Raw genomic sequence first — 16,849 nt, 5'->3', positions numbered from 1 at the left:
GCAAACACAGGAAAGGCAGCAGCCTTGAACTGACCATGAGCACATCAGTATGCTGGGATTTTGGATTTCACAAGGGCCCTTCTCACAGGAAGGCTCATGTAACCATGGCAATGGAGATCTCTGGATTCATCTCATCTTGTCACCACTAACAAACAAGTAAGTTAAATCAGATGCAGATAAGAAAGGTTTTCCCACTCCTCTTTGCACTAAACAGTTCAGAATTGCTAGCAACCATAAGGAATAAGAGACAACTTCAGAAGAAAAACAAAGTTCCAAGAATCATCACAACTCAGATTTTTATTCAACAGTGAAGTTGAAGGGAAAGGTGGTTTCTTCCCTTCAGGGCAAATGTTCCAAATGGAAATTAAGTAAAAATATTGTTCCCCAAAAGTACTCACAATGAAATTAGTTTTCATTAAATATATTTGTTTGGCAAAATAAAATAAAAAAATTAGAACCCGTACAAAAAAAATCCCTTGCAAATTTCTAACACTGTAGCAATGACAACAATGTAAACCTGGATGTTTGGCAGTTGTAATTAATTTGTGAAAATTACTGTTGAACTTTGGACCAAGGAAATAAAAATCACTTCAAATAGCAACAAGCCAATTTCAGAGGCAACTGAGGCTTAGGGAACGCTACAGGAATGGGACACACTAGTGGCTTCATACACGGTTTGTGCGAGTGATCTGCTAGTGTGGGGCTATTGTAAGAGCTGGGAGGAAAAGAAGTTAAAAGCTGTTGCAGCATTGCAGCATATGGTACAGCAAAAACCTGCAGACTTTCCATTCTGGGAGCCGATCAGTTGGGTGAAGGCTGGAGACAAGAGCTGAGATGACGGTGGAGAGAATAATGACAGTGACGGATGGTGCAAGCACTGGGAAGCAGTTAACGAATTTCATCATCGCATTGGATTCAGTGGTGAGCAGACTCTTGTGAGTGTCTGGGGTAATCTTCTGCTTACAGTAGCTGCTTTTGCTCCCTACCTCCCTCCTCCTTCCAGTTAAAGCCTCTGCCCTGCCAAGTGGGTTTCACAGGCATGCAGTTTGATAACAACGTCCTTTAGTTAAGAATGTCTATTCCAGTATTAAAAATGTAAAAAAAGTCCTCAGGAGGGTGCTTCTTAATGGCAGTCTTTGCCTTAAGCAAGGCCAATGGCCTGCAATTACAAGTTAATTAAAGCAATGTGGATTTGGATGAGCAATGGGGAAGATGGGAATGGGGAAGGAAGGGGTGCAGGGAACAGGGAGGAATGCAAGTGTTTCTACATCCCTCCCCAAAGCCAAGATCCAAGGTGCAAAAGTGGGTTTCTTTTTTTCCTCACGCTCTTCTTTCTTTTTTTTTTTTTTTTAATCTCTCTCCAGTTATAATATATTTCCAGTTTCAGAGCAAGTTTCAGTGACTGCCTCAGTTACAGTCATAAACAAAGTCGTAGTTGCTGGGCTCCTTTGGGATAGGTGGGGGAGCATCTGGGATCTGTATATTTTCCAAGTCAAGGAGGCGTAGCTTTATCTCCATGCTGAGCAGCGTGTCTAGGTCGTTCCGTGTTAGGTCACTCAACATATCCTTCCCAAGGAGGGCGTTCAAACCATCGGTCCATACACAATACTGCACAGGAAAAGGATAAGAACTGTCATTAATAGGCTTTTCATACACAAACTCCTTGTCTGGTCTGGTCATCTACAGTTCTTGCTCCCATGGCGACTTACAAAGAGACCTAAAATTAGTTTGATGCCTTTTATCAGCTCGTATCATGAAAAAGCCTTTCACTGAGCTGCTCAGAAAATGGAAAAAAAAATCCATAAAATGGGAAGAAATGACAGTATTTAGTTGTTTGACAATATGCTATCTCCTCCAAACTTCTTGCTGAATGTCCTTCCAGACTTACTGGAGAAGGAACAATATCTAACTTAGGACAACAAACCTCTGGAGAAATCTCCTTCACTCCTCTCATTCTCTTTCCCCAGTACCTATCAAAAAAGCCTCATTATCTCACACTAACTAAACTTTTAATTCCAAGACAGTTAAGTTAGGTGAACTGAATCCCACCCCAAATCCTTCTTGACTCAGTGTCTAAAAAATCCTGTGCTATATATCTACTTTTAATCATGGTTTGCTTTCCTATACATGAAGTTGTTACAATTGATAGTCTCACATATCTATGCCTAGTTTACCACTATTTTACACAAAATAACATGTTATGAAAGCTACAGTCAGTTAATGCTGTGTCCTTAATGAAAATTAAATGCCAAGCTGCTTGGGTGTAATACTAAATGCTGCAAATGCTGACCTGGCCTCTAAAACCTTTTCCTTACTGGTAGCTTTTTCCTAATAAGAGATGTCATCTTTCCCAACAGCTGACAGCTTGTGATAAACGTGGGCTGAATAACCATTTTAAATCAGCAGCAAATTCAAGGGAGATTGGTGATCTAGAGTCAACTTCTATTGAATAAGTCACTTTCATTTATTACTACAAGCCATTTATTCAACTATGAACAGAAGTACTCAAATGCTGTCATCTAAAAATAAAGATTTCAATCATGAACTTGTGTCCTAGTTTGCAGGAGAAAAATTAAATCAACTGTAACTGCATTTTTATCTTACAAATACTTCTGCTGGATTTCATGCCAAAAAAAAGGTTTTTAAATTTAGCTGACCATTTGCTACATGATGCTGCCGAGTTTAAAGATAGCCATGGTTGACTTCATCCCATAGCAGAAATGAGGATTATTTTTAAGGAAGAGAGAGAAGCCCCCCTCTTCATCCAGAAAAAGGGCATATTTTAAAAATAGGATGGGTTAGCACACTTCAGCATCCGAAGTGAAATCCAACCTACTTAAGTCAGTAACAAAACAGTAGCAGAGGGAGCTTTTTCACCCAGGGTGTGGACAAGCCAAGCTGCAGCTTTAATATGAGATCAGCTATATAGAAGAGACTTTAGAGTTCAGGTTGTCCTGCTGACAAGTACTAAATAAACAACTTAGCCTGCCTATTCTAGGCTGTCAGTGTGCCACTGAGGACTTTTAAAGCATGTAATTTTTTTGGAGCGTATGCAGAACATCAGGAAAAGAAAGGAGCTATTCTAGAAAAAATAGTTATATTTGAACAGACTATCATCTTCTACGATTTACTTGAAATCTTTCTTCGGGAAAGTTTTCCCTGATTTCTTTATGAAGAAAGGAATGGAAAAGCAAAAGGCTCTGCTCAGGTTACCGGAGAGCAGAGAATCTTTTCAACAGATGCAGCCCCTGACGTAAATCGTCCATCACCTGCGCAGCGAGTGCGGCCAGTGCTCCCTCTGGGGAGGAATCCCAGAGAGCCAGAAAGCAGAACTGCAGTTCTCTCCTCTTCCAGATACAATTCATTCAGGGGCCAGAGAAACCAAATTCTGGCCACAATTCTGGTAAGTGCAATGGCCTGGAAAAAGGGCTTCCTTTCTAATCTCCATATTGGCAAATGCACCTAATTATCTCCTGCACATGTTGAGCAGAGAGACATCCTAATGAGATGGTGGAAAAACAGAGGCATTCATTCAGAAGCTTTTTTCTTTTTAATATGCAAAAGAGACGAAGAGCCACTGAAAAATTAATTTACGAGATTCATTTTCATAAAACTCCAATGAAACCTAATTATGGCCTCTCTCATCAGTTTCTCTGTCAAAAATCATGGGTAAGATTAATCCACCTTTTTTGCTATGTAGTTGAAACCAGTTATTAGTATTTAAATTAAAAACAAATACAATGGAGTGATCTCATGGTACTGAATCCTCTGGCTAGCAGTAAGCTTGAACAGATGGCTAAGGGAATTGACAAACTTAAGTGTGCTAGAATGAGGTCCACATCTCAGTGATACTGGTTAAGTGATGAGATTTTATCAAAGAATTGCCCTGCGACTCAAGAACTAGAAAGGTTGCACAGGCTCCATCCATCTGGATGCAGCGCTGAACAACCTGGTCTGAGCTCACTGCTGACCTCCTTTGAGCAGGAGGTTGGACTCGGGACACCTCCAAGGTTCCTTGCAGCCAGAATTATCCTATGAGCCTCATTCAATTTTTCTTTTTAGGACACACTCAACTCCCACGTTTCAACCTCACTCTACAATCACGAGGGCTGCACAAGTACTTAAAAAAAGCCCTGCAAGTCTGACCTGAAATTGTCACGTACCAACATCATTCCTGGTGCTTCACACAAAGCTTTCCAAATCTTGAGATGTCACCACCAAATCTCCCAAACTGACAATGCTGCTAAACCAGCACTTCTATCAACAGGCACCCCAACTACTTTGATGAAGAGTCACGGGCTTCACAACATGCTACTTGCCTTTCCTTGTGAGTGCTTCCTCTGAACACTTGTACTTTCTACTTTCATCACAACTCACTCTTCTGCAGGCCATGGAAAAATACAGAGGAAGCGAGATGCCTTTTTAAAAACTTTCATTTGGGAACTGTCAAGTGGCAGCAGAGACTGTTGCCTCTGGCCATTTTTTTGAACATATTAATTTTGTTTCAAAGAAGCTGCACAAGACCAGAAAGAGAAATGAAGATAGATAAAAGGTGTGTTTAATGCAATCATGAGCAATTGGGTTAGTGCATCTCACTGCTACTTCCTGTCAGCGGGATGCGGTAGCAGCTTTTGAACATTCAGGCCATTAAAATCCACTTGTAGCTATAGGCTATATTTGAGATACAGTGGCTGAAAAAATTGTTGGTTTTTATGACCATTTGCTCTTACGAGCTGAAACAGTCTAGATTTCAGTTTCTGGAGAATTTATATCAGATACCACTGAACATATGTTCAGTTCAGAGGATGAAGACAGCCATGTTTTTCTTAGAACTACAGCTCTAGTGGCACACTGTGCCTGGGATACTATTGCTCCCGCTTACATGAAAACTGACCAGCAAATACTTCTCTGGAATGAACATTCTTGAAAATGACACTCAAATATTAATCCACAGAAAGACCCAAATGGGCATAACCTTATCTCCTCTCCTAAAATTAACATTTAGTTGAAGGTTTTAGTCCAGAATAACAAATGTTGAAGTGGCATAACTAATGCACTTGTAAAGCAATTTCATGCATTTTTTAAACACTACAGTATAATGCAGTTTAAAGTAATCTTCTGTAGCTCATCATCTTAACACAGTGTCATGAACTGAGACCAAATGTGATACCTCAAAATAAGTGTGCAAATGGAACACAACTCTTCTTGCTTTAGAAATAAGAAGGATTTTTTTAAATACAGTGCATTCTGCTAAACCTTTACTTGAAATTTCTTTGAGAGAAACACATTCAATGATTCAACACAACTAAGGTAAATTAATCCCATCGCATTCTAGAAGGCAATGATGTTGTCTATTTCCTTGTAGTTTTTACTAAGAAAAGGGAGCAGGGAAGGGACTATCATTCATCCTTGCTGTTGCTATTTACATTGTCTTCAGACAAGTGAAAGCCATTGCAAAACACTCCCCTGTAGAAATGGAATAGAGGGGGCCTTCTATGATCACCTGTCATTAATGGTTTTAAGCAATGTGAAAGTAAGAAAAAGGGGATATGCCATTCTGGAGACCACAACTCTTTGGCTGAAATTGAGACCCAGTATGGCATAACCACCCCTGATTATGCTGGTATTGTCAAAATGAACTGAGGCTGGCAGAGATTCTTCGGAAGTTTGGCTGTACAAATCCTCAGTGTTGAAAGTTCACACAGCAAAATTCTCTAGTGTCTAAAGTACAGCAGACCACAAGAAACGAGGAAATGCTGAGCGAGGTCTATAGAACTTCGAGGTCTGCCCAGGCTCTCTTTTCTCTTTCTGATGGCTCATATTTCAGGAGGGCTTAGAAATACTGATCTTTAATTTGGAGCTTCATGTGCTCTGTGATGTAGGAATACAAAATATGTTTCTTCTGTGGCTCATGCAAGAAAATTGCAGAAGATCTTGTTCCTATAATAATCCCCTGAATTTCAGTTTGTTTTGAGACATGACACTTATTTAGATGGACCTATACCCTGGGCCAAGATGCCCATTCTTATGTTCTTACAAAGCCATCTGGTGCCTTAAAGCAGCTAAGATAACTTCAAAGAAATTTCTGTACTCTGAACTTAACTTACCTCATGTTTGTCTGGAGCAATGAAATTCAACTGGCCACTTGAGTCATACAATATAGAGAAAGCAAGCTCTAGCACCTCCTGGAACAATACAAAGAAACACATACTATTGCTGCATGAAAGAGCATTCGTACATTCAGGTCTGTCCTTCTTTACTAACCCTTATTTCCCAAAACAAGTTGCAAAATAGGTTATGGTAGTCTCCTGTCTGGCCAAAGCTGCAGCAGTACCAGACCACTGCAAGAGACTGGCACAGCAAGAATCCCACCACAGATGCTTCAGTAAAAACAAACTCACCCACCTCAGTGTTTACTGCAGCCCACTGGGTCATGCATTACTTTAGCATTTAAGTTTGAGCTAGGCAATGGTGAGGACTGAAATCAATATAATGAATAATAGTACACTTGCAAGAAACTCTTCATGAAGACTCACTGTTTTTTTCAGTTTGTATAGATTAAACTCACAAAGTTCTGCAAGGTTTGATTTCTTGTGTTAAAAATCTTGTCAGGACAATTAATATCCTGGTATATACTTACGTTCTTTTCACTGCTGGAAATATATTAAATTATTCACTCTCAGGAGATTTCTGTAATTTTGTTTCCATCTGAACCAGAATCGTCAGCCTCAGTCAAGCCAAACTATGCTGGTTACTTAAAGACTCAAAGGAATTTTGGGAAAGGAAAAAGCAATTATCTTTTTTTCCCCCTAAGCACTGAAGCTGGAATTGTAAAAGGTACCTAGGAGAATTCATAAAGTGCTGACCTTCCCTAAAAGTCACCTGGATTTGAATTCCCACGGGGAAACACAGGCAATCTGAATAAATAATGAACTTTCAGTGGCCAGCAGTGAGCATGCAAAGATGTTGTCTTATCTGTTGTCATATTATGGTTTCTGCCCACATCACTACAAGTGCCATTACAAGGATCTTGCTATCTGTAAGCTCGATGGTATGGGTATATTAACTGTGGAAAAGAGACCCAGCTACAGAGCAGAGTGCTGACTTGTAACTATGATCTGTATCACATGTCCTGTTCTTTTTGCCTCTTGGCTTCCTCTGCCCTGTCATACTGATGGCTTTTGCTGACTCTCAGCTGACAGCAGTCCCTGCACTGCCAGCAGTGACAGAAGAGCTTCCTAAATTTGCTACACTAAGTTTTAAAATGGAAGAATTGAGTTTGGGGACTGCAGCATAAACATTGTTCTAGATTTCTACCCCTGATCTCCCAGTCTGAGACAGACATATGTATTTGGATTTCTGTAAGGGCTTTTTTGGTTTTGAAGTTGTAGGATTAAGAGCAGAGTCTGAACCATAAAACTTGCAATCCTTAGGGATAATCTTGGATAATAAGAGATTAAACTTCTCATGGGAAATGTTCTTGTTTTCCTGGAGTTTAGTTACTAGGTTCGACTTGATGTATTGCCAGGCTACAGGAGACAAAGCTGTGTTAAATCCTCACTGTGTCAAATCCCCATGGAGGCTGCAAGTACTAACAGTGCTGGTGCACTCAGCAAACAAATGGCTCAGGGCTCACATGGCCTTTGTGTGTTGTAGGCATGTGTCTCAGCCACACTTTATTAAGAGTGATGTCCCTCATTACAGAAACAAACCTACCTCTGCCCACACGAACCCAGCATTATCTCCTCACATAGTGTTATAAATTACTGACAGAACATACCAAGTAATGCCACTGAGGTTGTGAAAATAAAATGCAGCTCTGAAAAAAGGGCTTGTACTGCTATATGATGATGTTCCTGAATTTCAGGAAGGTCAACAATCCCACAGGCCTGACCCCTGTAATTTTTCCTTTGGGAAACTCCTATGAATGTAACTTCTTCTTCACCTCAAAGAGAGAAAAAGGAAGACAAAAATCTCTGCTTGGAAGAGAAACGTGTCAGGAAATCAAGGGATTGGTCATTTCCAGTCAGGCAGAGAATGAGAAAGGACTACATTAAGGGCACCAAGCTTCTCTTTCCAGGGAAAAGTGTTATTTTGGCAGGCCTGGCTACAGCTCAGCTTCTTTGCTGGCTGCTCTGGACTCTATAGGCTTGGGAATTACAGCTTCCAGGTGCCAGCATCTCTGCTGCTTTATGCACAGCAAACTGTCAAGGAAAATGGAAGCCAAAGGAGCTGGAGTTGCCAACTGGCCCTCCACAGTAGTCTCAGTGGTTGAGCTGGCTGACTTGTCAGGCACCCCCACCTGGTTTTGTTACACTCCCATCAATGACAAGCAGGAACTGGCAATTCTTAAAGGAGAACTGGTCAGTCTTTACGAGCCATCTGTGGTTTTCTCTTCCTTTTTCTGTTCTGCTTCTCAACCTTTCTCAGTAATTTTTCACTCAAGCTTTTTCCACGTGTTTCTCTATCCCTGTGCTCTTTTTTATCTTACATTCCCTCCAACTTGTTCCTTTCTTCTTTGTTTTGTTTTCCTCTTCCCACATCTCTAGCTGCTGAACTCACTCCCTTGGCACTCCTAGCTCCTTCCACATGTCAGACCTCTGCCCTTCCCTAGATGCTTCTCAAAGGTTGGGAATTGGGACCCACAATGTGCCTCTCTTCTGAGCTGCGCTGAAAACAGAGAACAAGACATTCTGCAACGGCAGGCTGATACTTCTCACTCCTTGGCTTCAGCTCTGTGGGGGAAGCTGCTGTAGGTGGTATGAAGGGAAGGTTGCTCTCCCATGCCCAGAGCTTCTCTCTACCCCAGTCTCCCCTGGTCCCAACACAGGCCAGAAGCAAGCTATTTTTCATCAACAGGCATTTTGGGTGCCTATGGCAAAGTGATCCCATGCAGCTGGAACGACCTCACTACTTTCTGTCTGCTGTCTTCAATACCCTCAAAATACCCATGTCTTTACTGAAGGCTGAGGCCTCGCCGTGTTGAGTTTGCTTGCCAGAGTCAGATCTGCCCCAAAGACCTATCTAGACAGGCAGAAGCAGGGAACTTGTTCAACCAACATGAAATAGAAGATAAGCTTCATTCACCAAGGAAGTGAGCACAACCATTTCAGCTGACTAAAAAGGCACAAAGCCTGAAACCTGCCACATCAGCAAATAAAGGGTGATAGGAGAACACTTCAAAATAGCTGGCAATGTTTTTTTCTAATTCTTCTATCATGCTTTCTTTTGAAGGCTGCAAAATTAAGCCTAATTTTAAAACACAGGCAAGATGAACAGCAATGGATTCAGGTCTGGTCCTATCACATTGTTCCAGCTTCATATGCATGCAAATTCCAATTCAGTTTAACTCTCATTTCTTTCTAAATTGTCCTGCTGGAAGAACAATGGCCATGTGCTGGCAAATGAAGAGACACTGAAGCCTTTGTTATGGACATTTTGCCAATTCCAGCTATGCTCATAGCATGGCATTCTGCCATTCAATTTTCTTTTCTGTCAATGAATAAAATTGAGGTGGACGTTATATATGTACAAAGAAAGCACAGGATGAAAAGGCCTCTTAAAAATATATATCACTGATTGTAAAATTTCAGAAAGTGAAAGGTTTCATACACCAAATTCAGCTGAATTGCATTCTGTGTCTGCCTTTTATAAATTTTAATTTCATAACCCATATATGACTTGATATGCTGCAAACACATTATTCCTCCTATGTCAGTTAAGTAGTTGCAATATTGTGCCTGACAGTTTGATTGGGATGACAAATAATTTCAAAAATTCTGTGCTTCTCAGGGGAAGAAACAAGGAATTGAGGAAATAAAAAAAACCAAACCCACCAAACCAAGAACCCCAAGCCCCATAAAAACCCCTGCACCACATCAGAAATAGTAAAACCATCAAAATTGCCATTGCCTGGGTCACAAATATGCTCCAGCCATGGATGCAGCCATGCTACCTAGGAATTCCTGATCTTCACATTCTCAGCCAGAAATTTTATACCAGTCCAAAGCAATTTTACCTAAGGAAATGGGGCAATGCTGAGAGCTGAGGACAAACTGATCTGCAGCATTCCTATTTAGCATTAAATACTATCTAGACATTACTGCTCCATAACGATGACACATTTCCATCACTGCCACCCACTGCTTTCCATCTTTCCCTTTTGCGTGGACATATGAATGCTAAGACAAGGAAGCACTAAAAATATTTTATATGCATCATAAAATGTCCCAGCCAAATGTGTTGATGGTTCAGCTCTAACATGAGGTAGGAGTTGTACGTAATCTATTGTGCTCATGTGTGTCCGTTTGTGCCCTGATTCAGAAAATCAACAAGGAAAAACACTCCTGGGAGTTTTTCTTCCTCACTTGGCATGACTTTTTCCTTTCCTACCATGTAAAGCCAATGCTGAAAGGAGAACAACTTCTCTGTACGAAAACAAATGCAAAAAATACTCAAGATGCTCTGCCTATCTGTGCATAGTTAAGGAAAGTTGCAGCTGTGAAGGTAAAACTAATTGTGTGATATAGCTTTGACAGTGCCTTCTCAGCTTTTATGGCTCCCATCAGAACTGCTTTTTCCAATTTTAACCTAAAGTGTTGAAGCAGGAACTCTTAACGTCACTATTTTGTCCATCAAAATCTCCTTCTGGTTGCACACAAAATGTCTTAAGTTTCAGGTAATCAGAAATTCTGATTCAAAACCTGTGATCTGGTTCCCAGACTTCTCAGGGTGTTGTTCTAGGTCAGACTGAACACCATTAGAGTCTCATTGCTATCTTGTAAGCTCAGAGAGACAACCTGATAGAAAATTTATGAACATACCTCACAGAACATGGTATGACGACCTTCACCACTAATGATGGCAGACTTTGCTAGTAACTCCATTTCTTCTTGATGTGGAAACAATTCTTACTAACAAAAACTCTGCAAGATTCTGGCACTGCACAATTTTAGTACTACTGTCAGCTTACAGTTCTTGATCTGAAACTCTGAAGGTAGTATAAATCTAATTTAAGCTGAATATTATCTCTTACACATTTTTTCCCAAATGCACTGCTGAGCACATCCTTATACGGCTCCTCAATTGCCTAGGATTTACCTTACATCCTTTTGTTGGCAGTTGTTTATCTACCTGACTGGACCTGCAGGTATCATCAGCTGGACATTAATTGCAATTTTGGCATGTGTTCACTGAATGTGGGCTCATCAGAGAACACAGCTGGAACAAACTAGTTATTTATCAGAGAGAATTAGGAGTAGGTACCAACAGCCATTGCTGCTTTGCTTTAGAGGCAGAAAATATCACTACTAAAGACTATTCCACTTGTGCTCTGGGCTTAACACAATGCCCATCTGCCATGAAATATGAGTAAAGAAGGGTAAGCTGTCCCAGTAATTTAACTCATATGGTCTGAGGTGGAAACAAAGGATGTACATACATGGAAATGTGGCAGGCTAGAATGAAAAATACCTGTGTTACTTCAAGGAGGTCAAGTTGACAAGCTTTGTATTCTGCACAGTATGTGTTCATAACAATTTGAGAACCATACCTTGTTTTGTTTAAGAGCTCCTTTCTCCTTCATGTGTGGGCAGTCTTTCCCAGTCACAACAGCTTTTATATCTGCCACTGGCACTGCATTAAAAAGAAAAAAATCAAACCCCAGAAAATCAGTTATAAGCAAAATATGAAAAAACTAGAGCCTAAAAAGAGGCAAGACTAATGTGTTAAAATTGCCACGTCCTTTGCCATTTCCAGTCTTTTGTAAGAAAGAAAACTGGAAGAAAGCAACTAACACAGGAACCAGTGAGTCTTGACAAAATTTCAGGCAACTGGATAAAAGTTTGAAAATACTTTTTCTTGCCTATTTAGACTACCTTGGGTAAGAGTATTTCACATAAATGCGCACCCGTATCTGGACAGTAGATGTACTCATGTATCTCAAAACCATATAGTTTTCTTCCTTGTTAATGTAATATGCCTGCTCTGTTGTTGCTCTTTCCTAGGCATCCAGGTAAAGTCTCTGCTGGAGAGAGGATACTGGACAAATTGGACCCCTCATTCCATGCTCTTGTCCTTCTTTTAAAAGCCTGTATGTATTTTTAAAATAGTTTTCTATTTCACTCCCATCAGCAGTTTAGTTGCTTTCTGGTACTAGCAGGAGTAAGGAATACTAAGGCTTATAATAAGCCATTCCAATTGCTTTAAAATGTGATCAGAAATGATTGGGGGAAAAAAAAAGGTTAAGAAAAAATATTGGAATCTGCTGCCACTCAGAGTCACAGAGTGAGGTCACTGTAGCATAAAGATAAATTTCTCTGAGTTTCAAGCAGAAGTCAATTTTCCAAAGGTAATTACATTATGGAGAATCTATATGCTCTACAATACGATTCCTGAGTGACAGTTTCTATGATCTATAAATAATCCATTATCCTTGTGGCTGCAGAAAAGTATCTTATATATAGAACAGGATAGTAATATGAAAACCTGTTACTGCCCAGTTCTTTACAAACTCTAATGGAAATAACTGGAGAGGAGAAATGCATTTATGCTTCTACTGGGTACATCAGCACTATATATTTTATGACAGATTACCTCAGCAGTACAGCCAAACGGATGGCATGGGATGTAAAAGACATTTTTAAAGTATTTGCCTTGCATGGAAAACTGAAAAGAATGGAAATAATTTGGCTCTTCACTACTCAACTTCTCCTGCCTTTAGTCTCAGAATTTTATGCTGTGGGCCTGCTGGCTTTTTATGTCCCTGACAGTACCCTACTTTTGGTGAAGAAGAGATACTGTTTTTGAGAGGAGAGTGAGCTAGGATAAACTGGGAAATTAAGGAGATATTCGACTGCAACTATGGTAGAAAGGTCTTCTTAAGAGAGAGTGTTCCTGAAGAGGCCCAGAAAAACAATTTCTCTGCATAAGATAGGGTTTTCTGAGGTCAGACCTCTCAACCAAGAAGGCTTTTCTCCAGGTTTCATACATTTGATCTGTGTGATCTGAAATGCAGTTACTGTGGGACATCACAGACTGATGTGACATCCTAATCTTTATTTATCTGGAACTTGTCTTATGCCTTGCTTTAGAAAAATAGAATCAAAGACTTCAGGAGGCATCAGAAGTTGACTACAAGATGCTGGAGGGCATGAGCACAGATGTGATGTGCTCACAATGGATAAAGCCTTGAGAAAGAGGGAAGCTGTTTTCTGTCCCAGCTGGAGTCTGCATGACTTGTTAACTCTGCCAGCCTGAAGAGAGGGGTGACATTCACAGAAGTGAAAAGGTTAAAAACCCACACATTTATTTTTTGAGATAGAGACTAATTATTCAGGCTTGGCAAGGAGTACACAAAATGCTTGATGCTGCTTCTCTTCGTTCTGTTTTCTTACCCAACTATTCTCTTTTACCTGCGGACCTGGGCTCCAAATGCTGACAAGTTGATTATCATATTCAAAATTTAAGAATTCAAAAATCAGTAAGTCTATCCAGAAAACCAGAACATTTATGAAAAGCATTCTGTAAAATGCCCAAGCCAGTTTGGTCTGATATGTTTCAAACAATAGTAGCACTTTATAATCTTGTGACTTGCAATATTCTCAACTTTGTTTAATGAAACTCCATCTAATGTGGGTAGCACTGTGGTAAATCTTGTGTCTTTCATAGACTGAAAACCTGAGATATTGATAAAACAACCACCTCTTTCTGAAACTGCATCGGTCTTTGCTCTGCCAGCAGCCATGCTGAGGGAACCGTGTGGGTCTGGCCCAATGGTTTCTAAAGCAGGAGCCTTCTGCCCCCATGGGATCCTGACATTCCTGAGTAGGCTCAAGAGCCTATGGAAAATGCAAGTGCCAGATGAAGCTCACAGTCAGGGTCAGCGGTTTGTGTGTGGAAGCGTGCTCAAAGCAAACAAATCTGGGAACTACTGGTCTTGTAACTGTGCCCACAGTTCAAGTGTGACTTTCATTCTTCTGTCACCCTGACACTACTGTAACATTTCTCTAAGCCTTGTCCACAAAAACAGGCTCCTTCTGTGCCAATGCAGCAATGTGAGGCCCTGTCCTACATTCTGCCAAGACTGCAGTAAGACTGTGGAACATCCTTGAGGCAATCTGTAAGGCAAGGAAAACAAGGGAACGTGACTGCAAACTGTCAGGGCTCCAGCATCACACAGGATTTTCTTCTTTCCCTCTCAGACTGGATCTGGAAGCACTAAGACATTTTAAAAAGTGCTGCCTGGAGACAGGTCAAGGGAGTAAATTTCAAATCATTCCCCAATTTTCAGGCTGGAAAAATTTCAAACTTCTGAAAAATTATTCTTTCTGCCATTCCATGAAAGAAGTGGAACTACCAGCTGAAATACCTGTATAAGTGTGTCTAATTTGATAATGCCAAGAATTTTCAGGGAAGAACAAAAAGAAATTATCCCTTATTCAATGCTGGATTTCTAGAAGTCACCTCCCAGTGACAGAACTATACTCATTATTTCCATTATAATAAAAATTTTTCCTGGATTGCAGGTTAAACCCCAACAACTCATGTTGAAGGTAAAGAAGAAGAACTCACTAGAGTATGAGGGATATGAAGAGCTCCAAAATTACTTTTAAACATAAGAAAAATCCCAATAAATCCCCTGGTAGGAGTTGCCACAGAAGCATGTCCTGTCCCTGTTGGGTACACAGAAACGGTGAGGTGCCCTCAATACTGTTCACAGTGGTGTGTCATCTCTAAGCCTACTCCTCACAATAACCAAAAAGACCTCTGCCATATATTCCTCTTCCAGTCACTAGACTGCCTGTGTCCATGGACAGGCAGTGCTTCTGAATATACCCAAGTATTTTTATTTGACACCCGCAGTTAGATGAGCAGTGAAAGTAAACTGTGTTCCTCCCTAGGAAAGACATAACACTTCCAAGCTGAATGAAATTATGAACTCGCTGAAAAGCTTAGCTCAGTCCCCACACACACACTTGCCAAACCCAGGAGAGCAGTGTTTGAATGCAGGGGGAAATGTCCCCTGCTCTCTATCTTCATAAAGAGAGCTGTCAATGATGTCCCATGTTAAGAGAAACCTACTACAAGTTATAAAGAAGAACTAGCATAAAAGAAGCAGAGTGGTCACAATCTTTGTGCATGACTTACATTTATCTTGCAAGGAATCATGAGGGACTTCTCCCTGTGGACTTTCTTCCAAGTCTCCGTAGTGCAAGACCTTGTGATTAGGTGAAAGTCGACAATACCAAAATTTGTCTGTTGAAATAAACACATTAAACAAGGTCACTAACATGTTCTTCATCAGCCTTACCAACAGCAGAGGAGAAAGCTTACTCAAACAAGGTGCTACAGGGAAAGGCTGTCTTTTCTTTCAGAAGAAGAAATGTGTGGGGTATATATAACAAGTGTAGGGACTTTGCTCAGTAATTTTACTTGATTAAATGAAGCTGGCATTAATCTGCAGGGGTTTTTTTTATGGACCTAGTCACTGGCTCAAAAAAAAATACTAGTGAGAAAAAAATTACTTAGTTTTACCAGATATTATATAGCCTCACGGACAGAAGACTGACAAAGTAACTACTTTGAGTGGATAACTTTAATTTACCCATAAAAGATTCATTTTTAGCACCCACTATGTGAAAATCAAGCCCTACCAGCTGTCTTGTGTGGGACACCCAAAAACTGATAAATTTGAAATATCCCATACTTTATGAAAATTATGACTCATGTCTTTTTTTATAGACATAGGAGAACACCCCCATATTTTTGGAGAGACTGGACACAATAAACATGCAAGGACTTAAAAAGCAGACATTAAGTCCCTTGTCCTGCAGATAACTCACACAAATATATGTGTGACCATGCAGTTCATACCCCAGTCTGCATTTTAGTCCTTCCTAAGAGATGTACATTTACATCTCCCGACAACTTGTGCTTCGCAGGATATAATTCCCCTCAACAACATTTGTTAAAATCTGCTCCTGTGAAGAACATCACCTTTGCAGAGCCAGGCCACCACACTGCCTAGCGTGCAAGGATGGTGCTTGCCAATTCCCTTTCTGAAATGGTAAGAAAGGGGTTACCCTTCCTTGTCAGAGCACATTCTATTTAATAAGTAGATCACATAATGTTGAGCTGTCAAAAATACAATCTTGTTACATCCAAACTAAATCTCCAAAAGCTCAGAGCAAGGCTGGATGTTAAAATGCCAGTGGAGGGGGGCAGAGGGCTTCTCTGGCTCTGTGCTTCTCTCGTACTGGCAGTGCTGATGCTGTGCCAAGCAGCAGCCTGAGGGGCCATTTAGGGGAAACGTTAGCACCGACACAGCCCTGCGGCGCTGCAGTCGCTGGGAGCCACAGCTTGGATAAAACATTGGAGGAGCAGTAGAACCAGCATATGTGAGCTCATTTGGGGTGTTAGCAAAGGAAGGGCTTCTTGGCTCTATGAGTAAAGCATTGGCTTCACGGACCCAGCTGCTTCCTTAAGGACACTCCAGGCCCCTGGCCAGTCATTTAAAATGCAATGCAGTAAAACACAGACAACTGAATGGTAAAAATGCACTTTCACATGCCTTTTTAAATTTGTCATAGTGGTAAAAAGGTTTAGGGCAAAAACCCGACACACTTCAAACTACTTTCTGAGTGTGCAGCCCCTTCTGCAGAAAGGTTTCAGAAAACCCTACAAATCCCTGGCAAAGGCTCAAAATGGCCATGGGAGGGATTCACAGTCATGCACAACACTGAAAGATTTGTGGTAGCGAGCCTGAGATTATGATCCCGTGAAGCATACAAAAAGAGCTGCTGAAATGTAAGCATTCCTGGACTATAAGCAGAACATAGAGTGTGGCACA

At 40.7% G+C, this 16,849-nt stretch overlaps 1 protein-coding gene across 4 annotated transcripts in view; it reads right to left on the bottom strand.

Moving 5' to 3' along the window:
* Window positions 1-273: 273 nt before the first annotated feature.
* Window positions 274-16,849, bottom strand: part of ELMO1 (engulfment and cell motility 1) — a 304,753-nt gene continuing 288,177 nt past the window's right edge. For 3 of the 4 annotated variants that reach the window (XM_008633859.2, XM_017734444.1, XM_008633861.2), the window contains 4 exons: window positions 15,148-15,255; window positions 11,552-11,634; window positions 6,108-6,185; window positions 274-1,608 (listed from right to left, as the gene is read on the bottom strand). In XM_008633859.2, the coding sequence (XP_008632081.1) occupies window positions 1,408-1,608; window positions 6,108-6,185; window positions 11,552-11,634; window positions 15,148-15,255 (470 nt within the window). In that variant the 3' untranslated portion in view covers window positions 274-1,407. The remainder of the gene's footprint in view (window positions 1,609-6,107; window positions 6,186-11,551; window positions 11,635-15,147; window positions 15,256-16,849) is intronic. The other variant, XM_017734443.1, reaches the window with a different exon arrangement.

The sequence above is a fragment of the Corvus brachyrhynchos genome, unplaced genomic scaffold, assembly GCF_000691975.1.
Source record: "Corvus brachyrhynchos isolate BGI_N302 unplaced genomic scaffold, ASM69197v1 scaffold94, whole genome shotgun sequence".
Taxonomy (NCBI): domain Eukaryota; kingdom Metazoa; phylum Chordata; class Aves; order Passeriformes; family Corvidae; genus Corvus; species Corvus brachyrhynchos.
This window is presented reverse-complemented; position numbering and strand designations above follow the sequence as displayed.